We start from the raw sequence: 14,035 nt of genomic DNA, 5'->3' as shown, positions 1-14,035 counted from the left end.
AATAAGTTAAAGGGATGTACATATGGATCCCCCGAAATTCATGCTTAAAAAAATTCTTGTTTAAAAGTATATTCAGTCATTAGCAATAAAACACAAATAAGGCAATAATTGTGATGTGGCAAGAGAAGACTAACTGAGCTACAAAATAGAACTCAAAGTCCCAGAATGCAATTTCACACACAGTACAACACAACCACAGACCACTGCTAACAACCTCAGCCACATAGCGGGCATCACATCTGCACCTCGTCCGTCCGTCGAACCATTAGAATTTGCAATGGCTGCAGCCCTCTCCCGTGCTCTGAAATTACCCGGTATGTATCGCAAACGGAAACATATATGGAATTGTTGTTGTCCTTTATAATGTCTTAGTTGTCTGCGGAGGTTGTCGGAATTTAGCCAACCATTCATTCGTTGTTCGTTGCTCAGATAGCTCACTCAGCTAACGGTATCATCTATTGATTATTACAGTTGCCTAAGACCAAAGTCATGCAGCATTTTATGGTATTTCATTATTATCAAACTGGTTAGCTATACATGATTTCCCCACCTTGGTTGATGTTTGAAGAGGTTATGAAATGTAATGAACGAAACCGATGGCGCACGTTTAACACGTTAAGGACGTCACATCTGAAAGTTGTTTACCCATCTTTCCAGTTGTAATGACGTTACAGCTAATCATACTATAAAGCACCTGTATATCTAGATAGACTAGATCTAATAGTTTAATATACACTTGAACGGACTCGGTCGCAGATTGGGATCATTCCGTTGCATGTAGAGATATTCTGACCCATTAACACAATGAAACAGTGCATCAAATGAAAGCCACCCAGTTATTTACTACAGTGACACAAGCCCAGATCGACTGAAATGTTTATCGTGGCTGGACAATGTTTAACCCGTGTTATGTTTATCGTGGCTGGACAATGTTTAACCCGTGTTGGTCATCGATGAATCGCGTGTGTGGCTTCTCTGCAGGGAAGAAGGGCTCCGAGCTGGGGGAGTACGACCCCCTTACTCAGGCTGACAGCGAGGACGAGAGCGAGGAGGACGACCTCGTGCTCAACTACCCCCGCAACGGGCTGGGCAGGGGCAACTGCATGGGCGCGGGGCCCTCCGAGCTACGGAGCGGCAGGGCGGGGAGGCTGGTGGGGGGCGAAGAGGAGGAGGAGGCAGAGGAGGAGGAGGATGACGAAGAGGACGAGTGGAAGGAGCGCCTGCCCGGGAGATCCCGGCAGGAGAGGGAGGAGATGAAGGGCTGGAGCCCGAGGGAGGCGGGCCGAGAGGGGGGACTGGAGGACAGGGGGGGCGCGGGGGGGCCGGGGGGCGGGGGCTCCGGGGCCGATCCCGAGGGGAAGAAGGCCAAGAAGAGGGGCGCCGTCAGAACGGCCTTCTTCCTCGTGCCTCTGGTCTGCGCTGTGCTGCTGGTGCTGCTGTGTGCCTTTCTGGTGCCCTGCCAGAAGGGAGATCTGGCCAAATGGCCGCAGTGGGAGAGGCAGCTGGGGGAGGATGCAGGAGGTGAGACATGTTATGAAATGATGTAGAGGGTGAGAGACGTGAAATGATGTAGGAGGTGAGACATGAAAGGATGGAGGAGGTGAGACATGTGAAATGATGTAGGAGGTAAGACATGAAGGGATGGAGGAGGTGAGACATGAAGGGATGGAGGAGGTGAGACATGTGAAATGATGTAGGAGGTGAGACGTGAAATGATGTAGGAGGTGAGACATGTGAAATGATGTAGGAGGTGAGACATGTGAAATGATGTAGGTGAGACAGGTGACAGGATGTAGGAGGTGAGAGACGTGAAATGATGTAGGAGGTGAGACATGTGAAATGATGTAGGAGGTGAGACGTGAAATGATGTAGGAGGTGTGACATGTTAAATGATGTAGGTGAGACAGGTGACAGGATGTAGGAGGTGAGAGACGTGAAATGATGTAGGAGGTGAGACATGTGAAATGATGTAGGAGGTGAGACATGTGAAAAGATGTAGGTGAGACAGGTGACAGGATGTAGGACGTGAGAGACGTGAAATGATGTCGGAGGTGAGAGACATATGAAATGATGTAGGAGGTGAGACATGTGAAATGATGTAGGAGGTGAGACATGTGAAAAGATGTAGGTGAGACAGGTGACAGGATGTAGGACGTGAGAGACGTGAGATGATGTCGGAGGTGAGAGACATATGAAATGATGTAGGAGGTGAGACATGTGAAATGATGTAGGAGGTGAGACATGTGAAAAGATGTAGGTGAGACAGGTGACAGGATGTAGGACGTGAGAGACGTGAAATGATGTCGGAGGTGAGAGACATATGAAATGATGTAGGTGAGACATGTGAAATGTTGTAGGAGGTGAGAGACATGTGAAAATGTATTTCAAAATCCAGACCTTTTCTTCAGCCAAGACTGTACAGGCCTGCCTAAAACCTCAGCTGATTACTGACTATAGAGACGGATTAGGGAGATAAGTCCGGAGGTAAACACCCAGGCCAAGTCCGTGCTTTTGTTTGCTGACTGAGGTAGATACAGAAAGATTTGACATGACAGTGACTAGACACTGCTTGTATTATCACGATGACGCAATAACAGCTTGTTACAATACACACCCAGGCCTTCTACTCAAGCTTATTGGGATATTCTCAGCCCCCCCCCCCCCCCCCATAAAGAAAGAAAAATACCTGTTTTACTTCATGTCAGTCTGTAGCTTTGGTAGCCATGATTATTGCAGGTTGATAACAGACTGAACAAGAATAGACATTTTGACAGACCTCCTCAGAATTAACACCTAGGTCAGAACAGCTCAGAGAGAAAGGACGCGTCGAACAATATAGAGACGGAGAACATCTGGAATCCCGTGTGAAGCACTCACTCGTACTCACGATCAGTCTCTCGTTGTCGACACACAATTCTCCTCGGGGAGAATGTCCCTGTACTAACTGTAAGTCGCTCTGGATACGAGTGTCTGCTAAATGACTAAATGAAATGAAATGGACCGATTTGAAGGAATGACCGGAACACTATTTTCATTAGAAACACAATTTTTTTCCCCCTCAGATATCGTGTTGTCATTTTGGACTTTAACGGGTGTGGTTGTGTCTAACCAGGTGTCACCCTCCCTCCCCTGGCACTGTGGGATGTGGACGGGGACTCGGTGGAGGACGTGTTGGTGGGGGTCACGGAGAGGGGCAACGACACCCAGGCCTCCACCTCCTCTGCTGGGAACAACAAAGGTAAAGCGTTGGCCCCCCCGTGGTTGTCTAGAACAGTGGTTCTCAACCCTGGTCCTCAAGTAACCCCTATCCTGCATGTTTTAGATGTTTCCCTGTTCCGACACACCTGATTCAAATGAATGGGTTGTTATCTAGTGATGCAGAAGCCTGCTAACGACCATTCATTTGAATCAGGTGTGTTGGAACAGGGAAATATCTCAAACATGCAGGACAGGGGGTACTCGAGGACCAGGGTTGAGAACCACTGTTCTAGAAGTCCCATTTTCTATGGTTCACGATCCTTCAACGGTGTTGGCCTCGCAGGAAATACATGAGCAGCGTTTTTAGGCAGAGGTTTCGGTAAAACATTAAAGCCCACCCCAGTTGAAGCTCATTTTGGGCAAAACGTGTTGGGGCGCACCGCCGCTGACACATTCCTATCCTGCTGTTGTTCTCAACGGACGAAGGTCCTACAGGTTGTGTGTGTGTCTTCCCTTTTCTCGGCTGTCCTCTTCTTGTGTCGTTCCCCCGCGCTCCACTGTCTGCAGACCCGCCGCAGTGATCTCTCGGGGATTGTGCAATATTAATCCTCACAGCTAATCCGGTTTGTGCCAGTCATCCCGATGCTGAGCCAAGCAGTTTGTGACACGCGCTGATCCCGATTCACCACTCGTCGCTCTTTTCATTCCTATTTAATTCTACATGTCTGTCTGTCTGTTCGTGTCCCCCCTCTCCTCCCCTCTCCTCTCCTCCCCGTCGTACCCCAAGTCCACAGCGTGGTGGCGCTGTCCGCGCTCAGCGGCCGGGTGCTCTGGCGGAGGGGCCTGCGGGAGCCGGCCGTGTCCGTGCAGTGCGGCCTGCAGTACGAGGCCCACCCGGTGCCCCTGCCGGCGGGGGGCGCCGCGCTCAGGGCCTACCCCCAGACCGCCCCGCTCCTGTCGGGCCAGCGGGAGCAGGGCAGCGGGCCGGTGTGCCTCCTGATCGGCTCGCCTCACGTCACGGCGGTCAACAGCACCACGGGTCAGTGAAACGGCACGGCAACACAACGACTGCTAGCGAGGGTTCAGGCGATCTGGGGAGAGTGTCGGATTGAGAGCATGGGTGATGAGGGAATTGAAGAGGTTGTGAGGCAAAACTTGTCGTTTGATTGGGTTTACTTGAGGACTTCTCTCGTTTTCAGGCCCATACGTAGGCCTTGGGGTGTGTTTAGAGTTTGTGGCTCGGGAAAGCAAAGACCTTTGACCTTTACCCCCTTCCTTTGGGGTGAGGGCTAAATGTAGCCTGTGGAACAGATGGTTGCAGATAATCAATGTATAGATAGCTTAGCTCGTCAAGGAAACCTAATTTCTGGAATGATGTCATTTTATGGCTGTTCTTTGCCAAGTAGAAAACTTGGGAAAGTCTGCAGCCATTAGGCAGAGAACCAACTCCTCTCCAGTGTCCGTGCATGAATACATAAACCATCAATTGATTTTAATATTGCATCCAGGAAGTCGACCATTATTGAACCACAACAGTGCTTCAATATGTTGTTATGACGTTATTAAGATGTATTTGCCCCCCCCAGGTGAGGAGTTATGGACGGTCTCCCCAGGAGTGGTGGAGTCCCATGCCGTGTCCTTGCCAGATCTCCAAGGAGACACGGTGCCTGATCTACTGATAGCTACTCTCCCTGCCGACCAGGTACTGCTGGCCTTTTCCAGCCTCACCCTCTTCTACAGCCTCTCCTCCAGCCTCACCCTCTTCTACAGCCTCTCCTCCAGCCTCACCCTCTTCTACAGCCTCTCCTCCAGCCTCTCTCTCATTTGCAGCCTCTCCTCCAGCCTCACTCTCATTCACAGCCTCTTCTCCAGCCTCACCCTCTTCTACAGCCTCTCCTCCAGCCTCTCTCTCATTCACAGCCTCTTCTCCGGCCTCACCCTCTTCTACAGCCTCTCCTCCAGCCTCACCCTGGAAGCCTCACTCTCATTCACAGCCTCTTCTCCGGCCTCACCCTCTTCTACAGCCTCTCCTCCAGCCTCACCCTCTTCTACAGCTTCTCCTCCAGCCTCCCTGTCATTCACAGCCTCTTCTCCAGCCTCCCCCTCTTCCGCAGCCTCAACCCGTACACAGCCTCACTTCCAGTCCACTCCCCCTCCACAGCCCCCTACCCCACAGCCCCCTACCCCACAGCCCTGGCCTCATCCCTCATGTTCCCAGCCTTACCCCTTCCCCAAGTTTCAACCCTGGTCTTTGCACAACCAAACAACCCCCTTAACTCTCCCCTTATGTTCTAGGTGTCTGACCTCTCATTGGTCTTGCTCTCGGGACTGACTGGCGCTCCGATTGGCCATCCAGTCACCTTTAACCTCACGGAGCAGGGCAAGCTGATTGGTCCCCTCCTTCACGAGACAAAGATGGGAGCCTACTACATTCTGTTTGGACTAGGTGAGGAAAAAAAAGACTAGAAGAAAAAACAACAATTTGGTCAAGAGAAAGCGGTTGACCTGTATCAGGCAGTGGCGTTTCCACAGTTTTCGAACAAGGGACGACCTCCTTAAAACTTTTATAGAACAGCCCCCCCATCCAAACATGTTCCCCATCCCCAGGCACCGTCGAAGCGGTCTCCCTCAGAGATATCTACACTCAGGCTACCGGCAAGACGCCCGCCTCTCCGGAGCTGAGCCTTAAGGACCCTGCCTGGGAGAAACTGAAGAAAACCAACACCTCTTCACTTATTCACATTTCCAGGTGAGAAAGCTTTGCAATGAGGGCTGGTGCTTGGTTTCAGCACAGTCCAGCCCCCTGCCCGCCTGCGTCCATGCCTTCTGTCGATATAGCTCTCTTCAAATACAAACGCGCTCGTTCACAGAACAGAACCCCCCCCCCCCCCCCCGTAGATCTCTGAGTTTCCTCGTGTCACCGTGGTGACTGTGGGACTCGGGAATCTGTAAGCAGACGCGTGTTTCTCTCTCCCTCTTGTCCCAGGGGCGCTGAGCAGGTGCAGGTCCTGGTCCCCCTGGTGGCCGGGCCATGTCACGACCACAACAACCTGGACGCCGCGTCCACCCTGAACTCCAGCCGCAGCAACTGGGTCCTGGTGTGCGGCACCAGCAGGCTGTCGGTGCTCAGGGAGCGGGACGGCCACACGCTGTGGTCCCTCGACTCCTCAACCGTCAGAGGGTAAGATGGGGGAGGGGCGGAGAGGGGGCGGGGAGGGGCGGAGAGGGGGCGGGGAGGGGCGGAGAGGGGGCGGGGGAGGGGCGGAGAGGGGGCGGGGGAGGGGGTGGCGGAGGGGCGGAGAGGGGGCGGAGAGGGGGCGGGGAGGGGCGGGGGAGGGGGTGGCGGAGGTGACTGTGAAGGCCGGCTTAGAACAGGACAGACAGCTGAGGAATGTCTATAGTTAACTTTGATCTGTGTGTGTTCGTGTGTGATGGCTTAGTCCCAGCACAATCCAGATTTTGCACCCTTTGAACGTCTTTTAGGTTCATTTTTGCATTGTGGCTGCATTGACTTGTGATGCAAGCAAGTCGTAGCTCTAAATTGACCTGGTTGTCTGGTTGTGTTGTCAGTCGCCCGGCACCAGGCCAGTTCAACGATGACGGCATCCCTGATCTGCTGCTTCAGTCTGGGGATCACGGAGTCAGAAAGGTACCTTCAATCCCCAAACTACAGCCATGACAAGCAATCGGATTAAATCCTATCAGATTTTTTTATGTATTTTAATGTATATTCTGCAAGCAGAAGTAGGCTTAGGAAGCCAGATTGTATGGGATTTTCTTCCTTTGTCTGCTTTAAAGATATATATATACATACATAATTTAATAAATGTTTTGGTTCTGTCCAAATCCCCCGACCCCTGCCAGATCCAGGTGGTGGATGGAGCCAGTGGGCGTGGCCTATGGGCAGCAGAGTTTGTGTGTCCCGACCTCCATCTGGATGGCTCCTCTGTCACAACCACCTCCGGCCAATCAGCTTTCCTCTTCTGGGCTGGCGATCCCCTCAGAGTGGCCAAGAATATCACCAAGACAACCGTAAGTCCTTGTGACACACCCGAGGAAGTGGACAGAGCTGGATCTAATACAGATTGTTAAATGCTTGTTGTGGTCTACCCGGCACCGTGAAACCGACCGTGTCACTTCCTGTTGGCTTACCTCCAGGTGGCGCCAGCAGAGCCTGTAGTCAGGAAGCTTTACCTGCTGCATCCTGCGTATCCCACAATCCTCCTGGAGCTGACCCGCACCACAGACAAGGTGCTCACAGCAGCAGGTAAACACGTCGCACACAAACGACTACGAGATGAAAAACAAACAGCTAGTTAACCATTGCAGATGTCAAACTGGGCCAACTGGTGCGCCACGGATGAACAATGGTCAAATGAATCAGTAACAATTTGTAACAAGTTAGTTATTAAATTAATAAATGTTTTATTAAAAAGTAGGTAGAAATATCCACACATACATTTGCTCTTTCAGATGAGATTTGATTCCCGGTATCAGCTTTAGCTTCTTTCATGTCAACAAATTTAAGATGTGAATTACCCAACATGGAAAAGGGATGCGTGTCCACTCCACCTATCCCCTTCTGTTGTCCTCCACAGTGACTTACCAGGAGCAGCAAAAAGAAGCTTCCTACATCATCGTCTCGTCTCGGCCCACCTCCAGCCCAGAGCCTGGGACTCAAGTAGTGAGGAGCCTAAGGCTGAGGGCTGCCATCGTGGCCGGGCAGATCGTGAGGCTGGGGGACGGCAGTAAGGGACCAGGCCCATTCAGACCTGGGGTGTTTGAGATCAACAAGTTCTTCCGGCACCTCTCCTTCAAACAGCATTAGGTCGCAATGAAGCCCTACAGTCTGTTGATGTTGAAGAGGTGGACTAAGGGGAGCAAACCTATGGAGATCATACCTAAGTTATACAACTATCTTTCACCGTTAGTGACATGAGGAGCGCTTGAGTTGGGTTACATGTGAGAGCCACACGGGCCGAGGCAGAGCTAGGCTGAAGGCCCCACAGATGAACACACTTCAACTTTTTGATCGTTCGATGCGTTCAACCCGGCGGAAATGCAACACTGCACCTAGTGGCTGTGGTTGGTAAAGGTTCTGATGAGGTTCCTTTCATGTTTACATTTCATATGTTTTCCACTAATCATTTTAGTGTCATACTTTATCTGCTGAGAGTTTGTTTGATTGGTTTTCATTTATTTATATAAATGCACCTAACCTTGTATTTTAATGCAGGTATTTATTGGATTCAAACAGTTAGGAGGTACAGTTTAAATATCATTAAATGTAATGTATTTATTTTTGGTTAGTCCATAAAGAAACTTAGTTTTCTTATATCTAGCTTCGTAGTTAACTATACTTCTGGAGATTAAGTCCAATGAGTTAGAGAGAGTGAGATTGGGATACTGTTGCAATGGAAAATAAGTTAGGTTTATAACTTGGTTAATCCACATAATAATTTGCTGGTACCAAGGTCATTCCATTATCTTTTGCAGTATCTTTTACTTGCACTTTTTATGTACACTACTACTGACTATGACCTATTTAAGGCAGAGATCTTTCTTGCATTATATTGAAAGTCTGTAGATATTTTTTGCCATTGTATAGCGTTTCTTCGTTAGCTTGGTTCATTTTAAGGACACGCGGGTGGTCTGCATATTTTACTATGCGCGTGCGACTGTAAATATTTCTGATAATTTGCCTGGAACACTTTCATCTGAAAATAAACAATGACTCCCAACTAACATGTCTATTTAATTGTCCCCGTGCTACAAGGTAACTGGTTCTTCCTGGGTATGTTCACAGGTGTTTTTTTGCATGCTTATGAAATCCCGCGGACAACTGAAGGTCTCAACCGGCTAAAGTGCGGTGGTGTATGAACGTCCCAAATTAACCGGCTCATTTTTCCGCAGTGCAACATACGCAGCGAAGATGGCGTCGGCCTTTGGTCGCCTGACCAGGCTCTCCGCATTTAAAAACACTGGTATGACATTATTTTCTTCAGTCAAGGGCTCGGGAACAACAAAGATCATTTTTCGGACCGCTGTATGCACTGAAACCGGTGGCATTCAACCAAAACCTAAGAAGGTAAGGGCGAGTATGCAAAAACCATTGATCAATTAAGAACGAATGAGAGCATATAGACTACTGACGTCGAAGGGGTTCCGAGAAAAACCCTGGGAACAACATCCCAAAACAGGCATTGGAGTATGGAAGATGATTGGCAGTGCATTCATTTCAAAACACCTGGAAGTTCAGCTGTGCATGATCCAACCTGCATGTTGTCAGAAAGCAATATACACAATAAAACATATGGATGTCTAGATTTGAATGTCACAACCATCATTAAAAACAATTAAACAATCAACGCCCCTTCTTTTAATGACATTTCGATATTGGGAACATTTAAAGAAAAAATCTCTATTTTGAAAGAGAAATACAAAAAAAAGACGTTATAAGTGAAACTAACGTACACATGTTTATAACGGAACACCTGGCTCCGCCGCTCCCCAGACCTCGTTTGGCCTGCTCCGTATCGCTACGGTCGTTGTGCCATTCTTGTACGTGGGAACTCTAATCAGCAAGAACTTTGCCGCCCTGCTGGAGGAACACGACATCTTCGTCCCAGAGGATGATGACGATGATGACTGAGGGCTCTGGATAGTACGTATGCGCAGAGGCTCAAATACCCACAAATCTGCGGTCGAATGAGTGACGCGTGGCTATCATGTAGTAGAGATGTGCCAAGTACCGGTTACTGTCACTCGTATATTTTCTTTCCTCTCCACAGGCAAGAGCGCTTCAGAAGTCGTTTTAAGACGAAGATATTGACCACCAAACATCTGATAACTCAAACTTTACATTGTCCCTCAAATCTCTGGGATCCATGTCCGCTTGTTTTACATAGACAGCCGTTTAATCTGGATTAGACGAAGCAATCCCAATCTGGTCGTCTATTTCTTGCATGCAAAGACACCTCTTAGAAATAAAATTGCCACAACAAGGCCATTTGTCACTTTGACTAATAAGAAACACAGACAAACTCGTTGGTCACACAAATCCATCTGCATCACTGTCATTCCACTTTTGTGCTGAAGGAACAGGCAGGTTAAAATCGTTCCTTTTGAGGGCCACTAACATACAATCTGAAAATGTGTATCATGTTCTTACTGAATCCCCTACCTCACATTACTTACTAAATGTACAATGGCCGGGTTTCCCAGATTCGTTAAGAAGCTCTTAACGCTAAGAGCTTCTTAAGAACGTTCTAAGAACGTTCTAAGAGCGTTCTAGAGCGCTCTTAGATCGTTCTTAAGAAGCTCTAAGCGTTACGAGCTTCTTAACGAATCTGGGAAACCCGGCCAATATCAGTTGCTCAATGACGACTGGACAAAAAGGAAGGGGGTATTTTCTTGATTGTATATTATTTACAGTTGAATACAAGTGGCAACAGCTGTCACACTGGACATGAAAAGAGGTCAGTTCATGGGTCGTGTCCGTGGTAGAATTTGGACAGGAAGTCAGTGGGACGAGGGGCCTCTGTCTCGTGGAAGTAGCGCATGATGTGGGTCTTCTGCTTCCACACGTTGATGGTTTCCTGGAGGTCCATCTTCCCCTTGAGAGAAACACCAGAGAAGAAGACGGGTAGAATACAGAGAAGAAGAACAACGGGCCCAACGCAGGTTTTAGACAAACCATTGGTCCTGCTTTCACCCATACATCTATGACCTATCATCCCATGGAAAGGGGACAAATGTGCATTATAGATTGTGACACTGCAGACGACCCAAACAAGAAGGAGGAAAAGACCATTTATGACACTTACCTTGATGACCAGCATGTCAATCACGCGTGGATCATTCACATGCTTGTTTTTGTCGAACATCTCCCTCATTTTATCTCTTCCCTGGCGAACTGTGATGTCTAACTGGAATGTAGACACTAAGGGACAGACGATGAACAAGTTACTGAGTGCTGTGAATATCGACCATTTCCCCTATTATCACCTGCTCGATTGAACTGGGATACCACGCCAATCCTTATACTACTAGTACATAGGGGACATCTCTCTGTTATTAAGCAGGGTTCAGTCATTGCATCAATAGTTAAATTGCAGCCTTTTCAAAATCGAAATTACACATGCTGGATGAATAGGGCGTTCATATATGGAGGAAATCTTAGCTAGCTAGCTAACGTATGTTGTGTTTACTTAGTGTACAGCACTGTTGCTATAGTATGAACAAGTGGCTAAACACATCTGAACTAACGCGTTAGCTCTGCCGGTTAGCAAGCTATAAAGCTACATTTAGCATCGTCTTAATAAATACATTGTATTGTAATAGTATCCTACGTGACACTGGAAGATAACGGATTAGCTAAAGACCAACGTTATTCGATACTGATAAAAATGATACTGAAGAGTGTCGTGGGGGTGACATTGCCCTTTCAGTGACTGTAGACTACGTGGCTAGCCTAAACTAGCAAACTATACAAGACAGCCAGCTGTGTTGCTTGTGTAGCATTAGCTAGCTCACTGTCCCAACACGACCTTGACTCTCGGTTTCCGAATGTAAACACGCACTGGGACGCTGCTTTACCTGTGTTTGGGACCTCACGGTACCAGGCTCGATACAGCTCCCGAACCCTGCGTTTAGCCTCATCCAGATCCCTGCTGAAGAGAGGTTTTACAACTTTAGACAATCCAGCAGCTCGAGTCGCAGCCGTGGACGCCATGACTGTTGCTCTTCTTTCCACCGACCGTAGGTGATAGTTATTCAGTGAACCTTTGACGTGCGTGCACCGCCTAGTGTATCGGAGGGGAATATGATCAATGAGCCGATTTGTTTAACAAACCCAAGAATAATCCTTTCTGTTTTAAGTGTATGAAGGTAAATTATGGTAAACAAGTTTAGGTCCTGAACAAGACACTTGCCAACTTGCAGCTAAATACATTGCCCGGTTCTCGACATCGCAACACAGACAGACGTTCCTAGAATCACAAATGTTTCAAATGGCCAGTAGATGGCAGCAGTAGCCTAGTCCTTATTTCACCTGCAGAACAAAGTTTGCATTCCGTCTATCCGTCTGTCTGTGATCATTCAAGCATGTGGTAGCTTCTATGCAGGGTGTGTGTACGTACGTGTGTGCGTATGGGGGGGGGGGGGGGGGGGGGGGGGGGGGGGGGGTAATGTAAGTTAATGTAACTGGCCCCAGCTTGCCACCCCCAGTTGAAATGGTCTACAACCTCCCCTGCTTCTATGGTTTCTGTCATTTAGAAGAGGTACTACTGCAGTTCAGCATTTTCCCTACAACCACACCCAGAGTAATCTGAAGGGGGCACAGGATGGTCATGAAAGCCTCCTAAAGGGAAGTCCTAGCCAGAGCCTTGTCACCTTGTATACTGTGATATCTCCTCTTCGACCGAAAAACAGCCTGCCCTCTTAATACAAATGCCGTGTGCGTGCCTATGTGACGGTATGTAACGGACGTGGCCACGCTCCGTCACGACAAGGCGTTGTTCGCCACTCGCTGGGCTCGAACGCATGACCTCTGACTTGCGAAGTGCGACCACTACCAGCTACGCCAAAGAAAAGCTAGCTATTCGTTGACGCGGGTAGCCCATTACATACCTGAGGAGTGAGTTTCACAGGTTCACACCCGTTACACTTCCAATGCCATGACATCACAATCAAACCTTCCACTCCACGTCCGCATGCACGTCATTCCACATGTGGCTGCAGTGACCTCTGCGAGCTCACCACCACTGACAGAGGTTCAGTACGACCCTGAGGAGGCAGGGAGGGAGGGAGGGAGCGAGGGAGCGAGGGAGGGAGCGAGGGAGCGAGGGAGGGAGGGAGGGAGGGGGGGGGAGCGAGGGAGGGAGGGAGGGAGCGAGGGAGGGAGCGAGGGAGCGAGGGAGCGAGGGAGGGAGGCCACCTAGCAGAGGATGTGGAATGCAGAGGGGATGGAAGAGAAGATGGATGTCTATGTGTGTTTGCTTTGGGGCGTGCGTTTGTGCACCACGCCCACTGACTATGTGCAACATCACTTCGTATCATGCCAGAGTACTGCTGCTCCCACTCCCACTGCGCTCGAGATGAACAAGACCTCAAGTCCACATGACACTGAACCTCTCCCCAATCCCCTGCCAGTACACCAGGGCCTCATTTGTAAAACCTGGTCTAGATCGAATTTGTAGGGCAGTGCTGGATGTAGGTAATAGAATTCCAGCGATTACAGAATGCCCAAGTGAACCGTCATCGTCATGTCATGATCATGTATGTACCGTCGACTCCTTTTCTGTCTTCGGAAATGTGTCGACGCGTGTGAAAACGCATGGTCTCACATCCACTTATGTCATTCAGAAATACCCATCGACGTTGCATGCCCACTGTTTGACCTCGTCGCCGGTGGAAACACTCGATAACCCCCAGCCAAGATCCCCTTCCAGACTGAGAGACAGACAGACAGACAGACCAGGACTTGTACGGGTAACACAGGGACCTGACTCAACAGCCATTCGGGTGTGACCACCTAACCCTGGCTAGTCAAACACAACAGTCCCTGTCTATCACCTGTTTACCTGCTTGTTTACCTCATCCTCCCAGGGGCTGGAATATACCATGAGGTCATGCTGAGGAGGAGGGGAACTTTTTCCCAGGAAGTTCAACAGGAAGTCCAGGCAAACAGGCCCGACCGCAATGTGTTCATGTGAGAATGAATGGCCGCGTCAGTGACATTGGGCACTGCTCTGGGGAGATTGGCTTGCACAATGGGGGGGGGGGGGGGGGGGGGGGGGGAATACACACATTAGCTCAGCTGTCTGACTCAAAAAAC

At 49.3% G+C, this 14,035-nt stretch overlaps 3 protein-coding genes across 3 annotated transcripts; 2 read left to right on the top strand and 1 right to left on the bottom strand.

Moving 5' to 3' along the window:
* Positions 1 to 6: 6 nt before the first annotated feature.
* fam234b (family with sequence similarity 234 member B) lies at positions 7 to 8,943 on the top strand. Its single transcript, XM_047037925.1, has 12 exons — positions 7 to 314; positions 982 to 1,521; positions 3,113 to 3,238; positions 3,986 to 4,237; positions 4,785 to 4,900; positions 5,494 to 5,644; positions 5,806 to 5,947; positions 6,185 to 6,379; positions 6,769 to 6,847; positions 7,063 to 7,230; positions 7,357 to 7,465; positions 7,797 to 8,943. The coding sequence occupies exons 1-12, from the start codon at positions 278 to 280 to the stop codon at positions 8,024 to 8,026; spliced, it is 2,145 nt and encodes a 714-aa protein (XP_046893881.1). The 5' UTR covers positions 7 to 277; the 3' UTR covers positions 8,027 to 8,943.
* A 102-nt stretch (positions 8,944 to 9,045) lies between these two features.
* LOC124479366 (essential MCU regulator, mitochondrial-like) lies at positions 9,046 to 10,395 on the top strand. Its single transcript, XM_047038102.1, has 2 exons — positions 9,046 to 9,286; positions 9,713 to 10,395. Exons 1-2 carry the CDS (start codon positions 9,131 to 9,133, stop codon positions 9,848 to 9,850), a joined length of 294 nt encoding a protein of 97 aa, XP_046894058.1. The 5' UTR covers positions 9,046 to 9,130; the 3' UTR covers positions 9,851 to 10,395.
* Positions 10,396 to 10,597: 202 nt separating this feature from the next.
* Positions 10,598 to 11,979, bottom strand: ndufa6 (NADH:ubiquinone oxidoreductase subunit A6). The gene is made up of 3 exons (XM_047038089.1): positions 11,797 to 11,979; positions 11,025 to 11,140; positions 10,598 to 10,814 (listed from the first exon to the last, which is right to left on the bottom strand). The coding sequence occupies exons 1-3, from the start codon at positions 11,930 to 11,932 to the stop codon at positions 10,683 to 10,685; spliced, it is 384 nt and encodes a 127-aa protein (XP_046894045.1). The 5' UTR covers positions 11,933 to 11,979; the 3' UTR covers positions 10,598 to 10,682.
* Positions 11,980 to 14,035: the final 2,056 nt, after the last annotated feature.

The sequence above is a fragment of the Hypomesus transpacificus genome, chromosome 17 (genome assembly GCF_021917145.1).
Source record: "Hypomesus transpacificus isolate Combined female chromosome 17, fHypTra1, whole genome shotgun sequence".
NCBI classification, from domain to species: Eukaryota; Metazoa; Chordata; class Actinopteri; order Osmeriformes; family Osmeridae; genus Hypomesus; species Hypomesus transpacificus.
The sequence above is the reverse complement of the archived record's forward strand: the minus strand, read 5'-3'. Positions and strand labels throughout refer to the sequence as shown.

Coding starts and splice junctions, on each gene's coding strand:
- LOC124479366 (XM_047038102.1), top strand. CDS start 9,131: ATGGCGTCGGCCTTTGGTCGCCTGACCAGGCTCTCCGCATTTAAAAAC. Junction 9,287..9,712: donor TTCAACCAAAACCTAAGAAG/GTAAGGGCGAGT, acceptor GCCGCTCCCCAG/ACCTCGTTTGGCCTGCTCCG.
- fam234b (XM_047037925.1), top strand. CDS start 278: ATGGCTGCAGCCCTCTCCCGTGCTCTGAAATTACCCG. Junction 4,901..5,493: donor CTACTCTCCCTGCCGACCAG/GTACTGCTGGCC, acceptor CTTATGTTCTAG/GTGTCTGACCTCTCATTGGT. Junction 7,466..7,796: donor CAAGGTGCTCACAGCAGCAG/GTAAACACGTCG, acceptor TGTCCTCCACAG/TGACTTACCAGGAGCAGCAA.
- ndufa6 (XM_047038089.1), bottom strand. CDS start 11,932: ATGGCGTCCACGGCTGCGACTCGAGCTGCTGGATTGTCTAAAGTTGTA. Junction 11,141..11,796: donor CCGTGAGGTCCCAAACACAG/GTAAAGCAGCGT, acceptor TCTGTCCCTTAG/TGTCTACATTCCAGTTAGAC. Junction 10,815..11,024: donor TTGACATGCTGGTCATCAAG/GTAAGTGTCATA, acceptor GTTTCTCTCAAG/GGGAAGATGGACCTCCAGGA.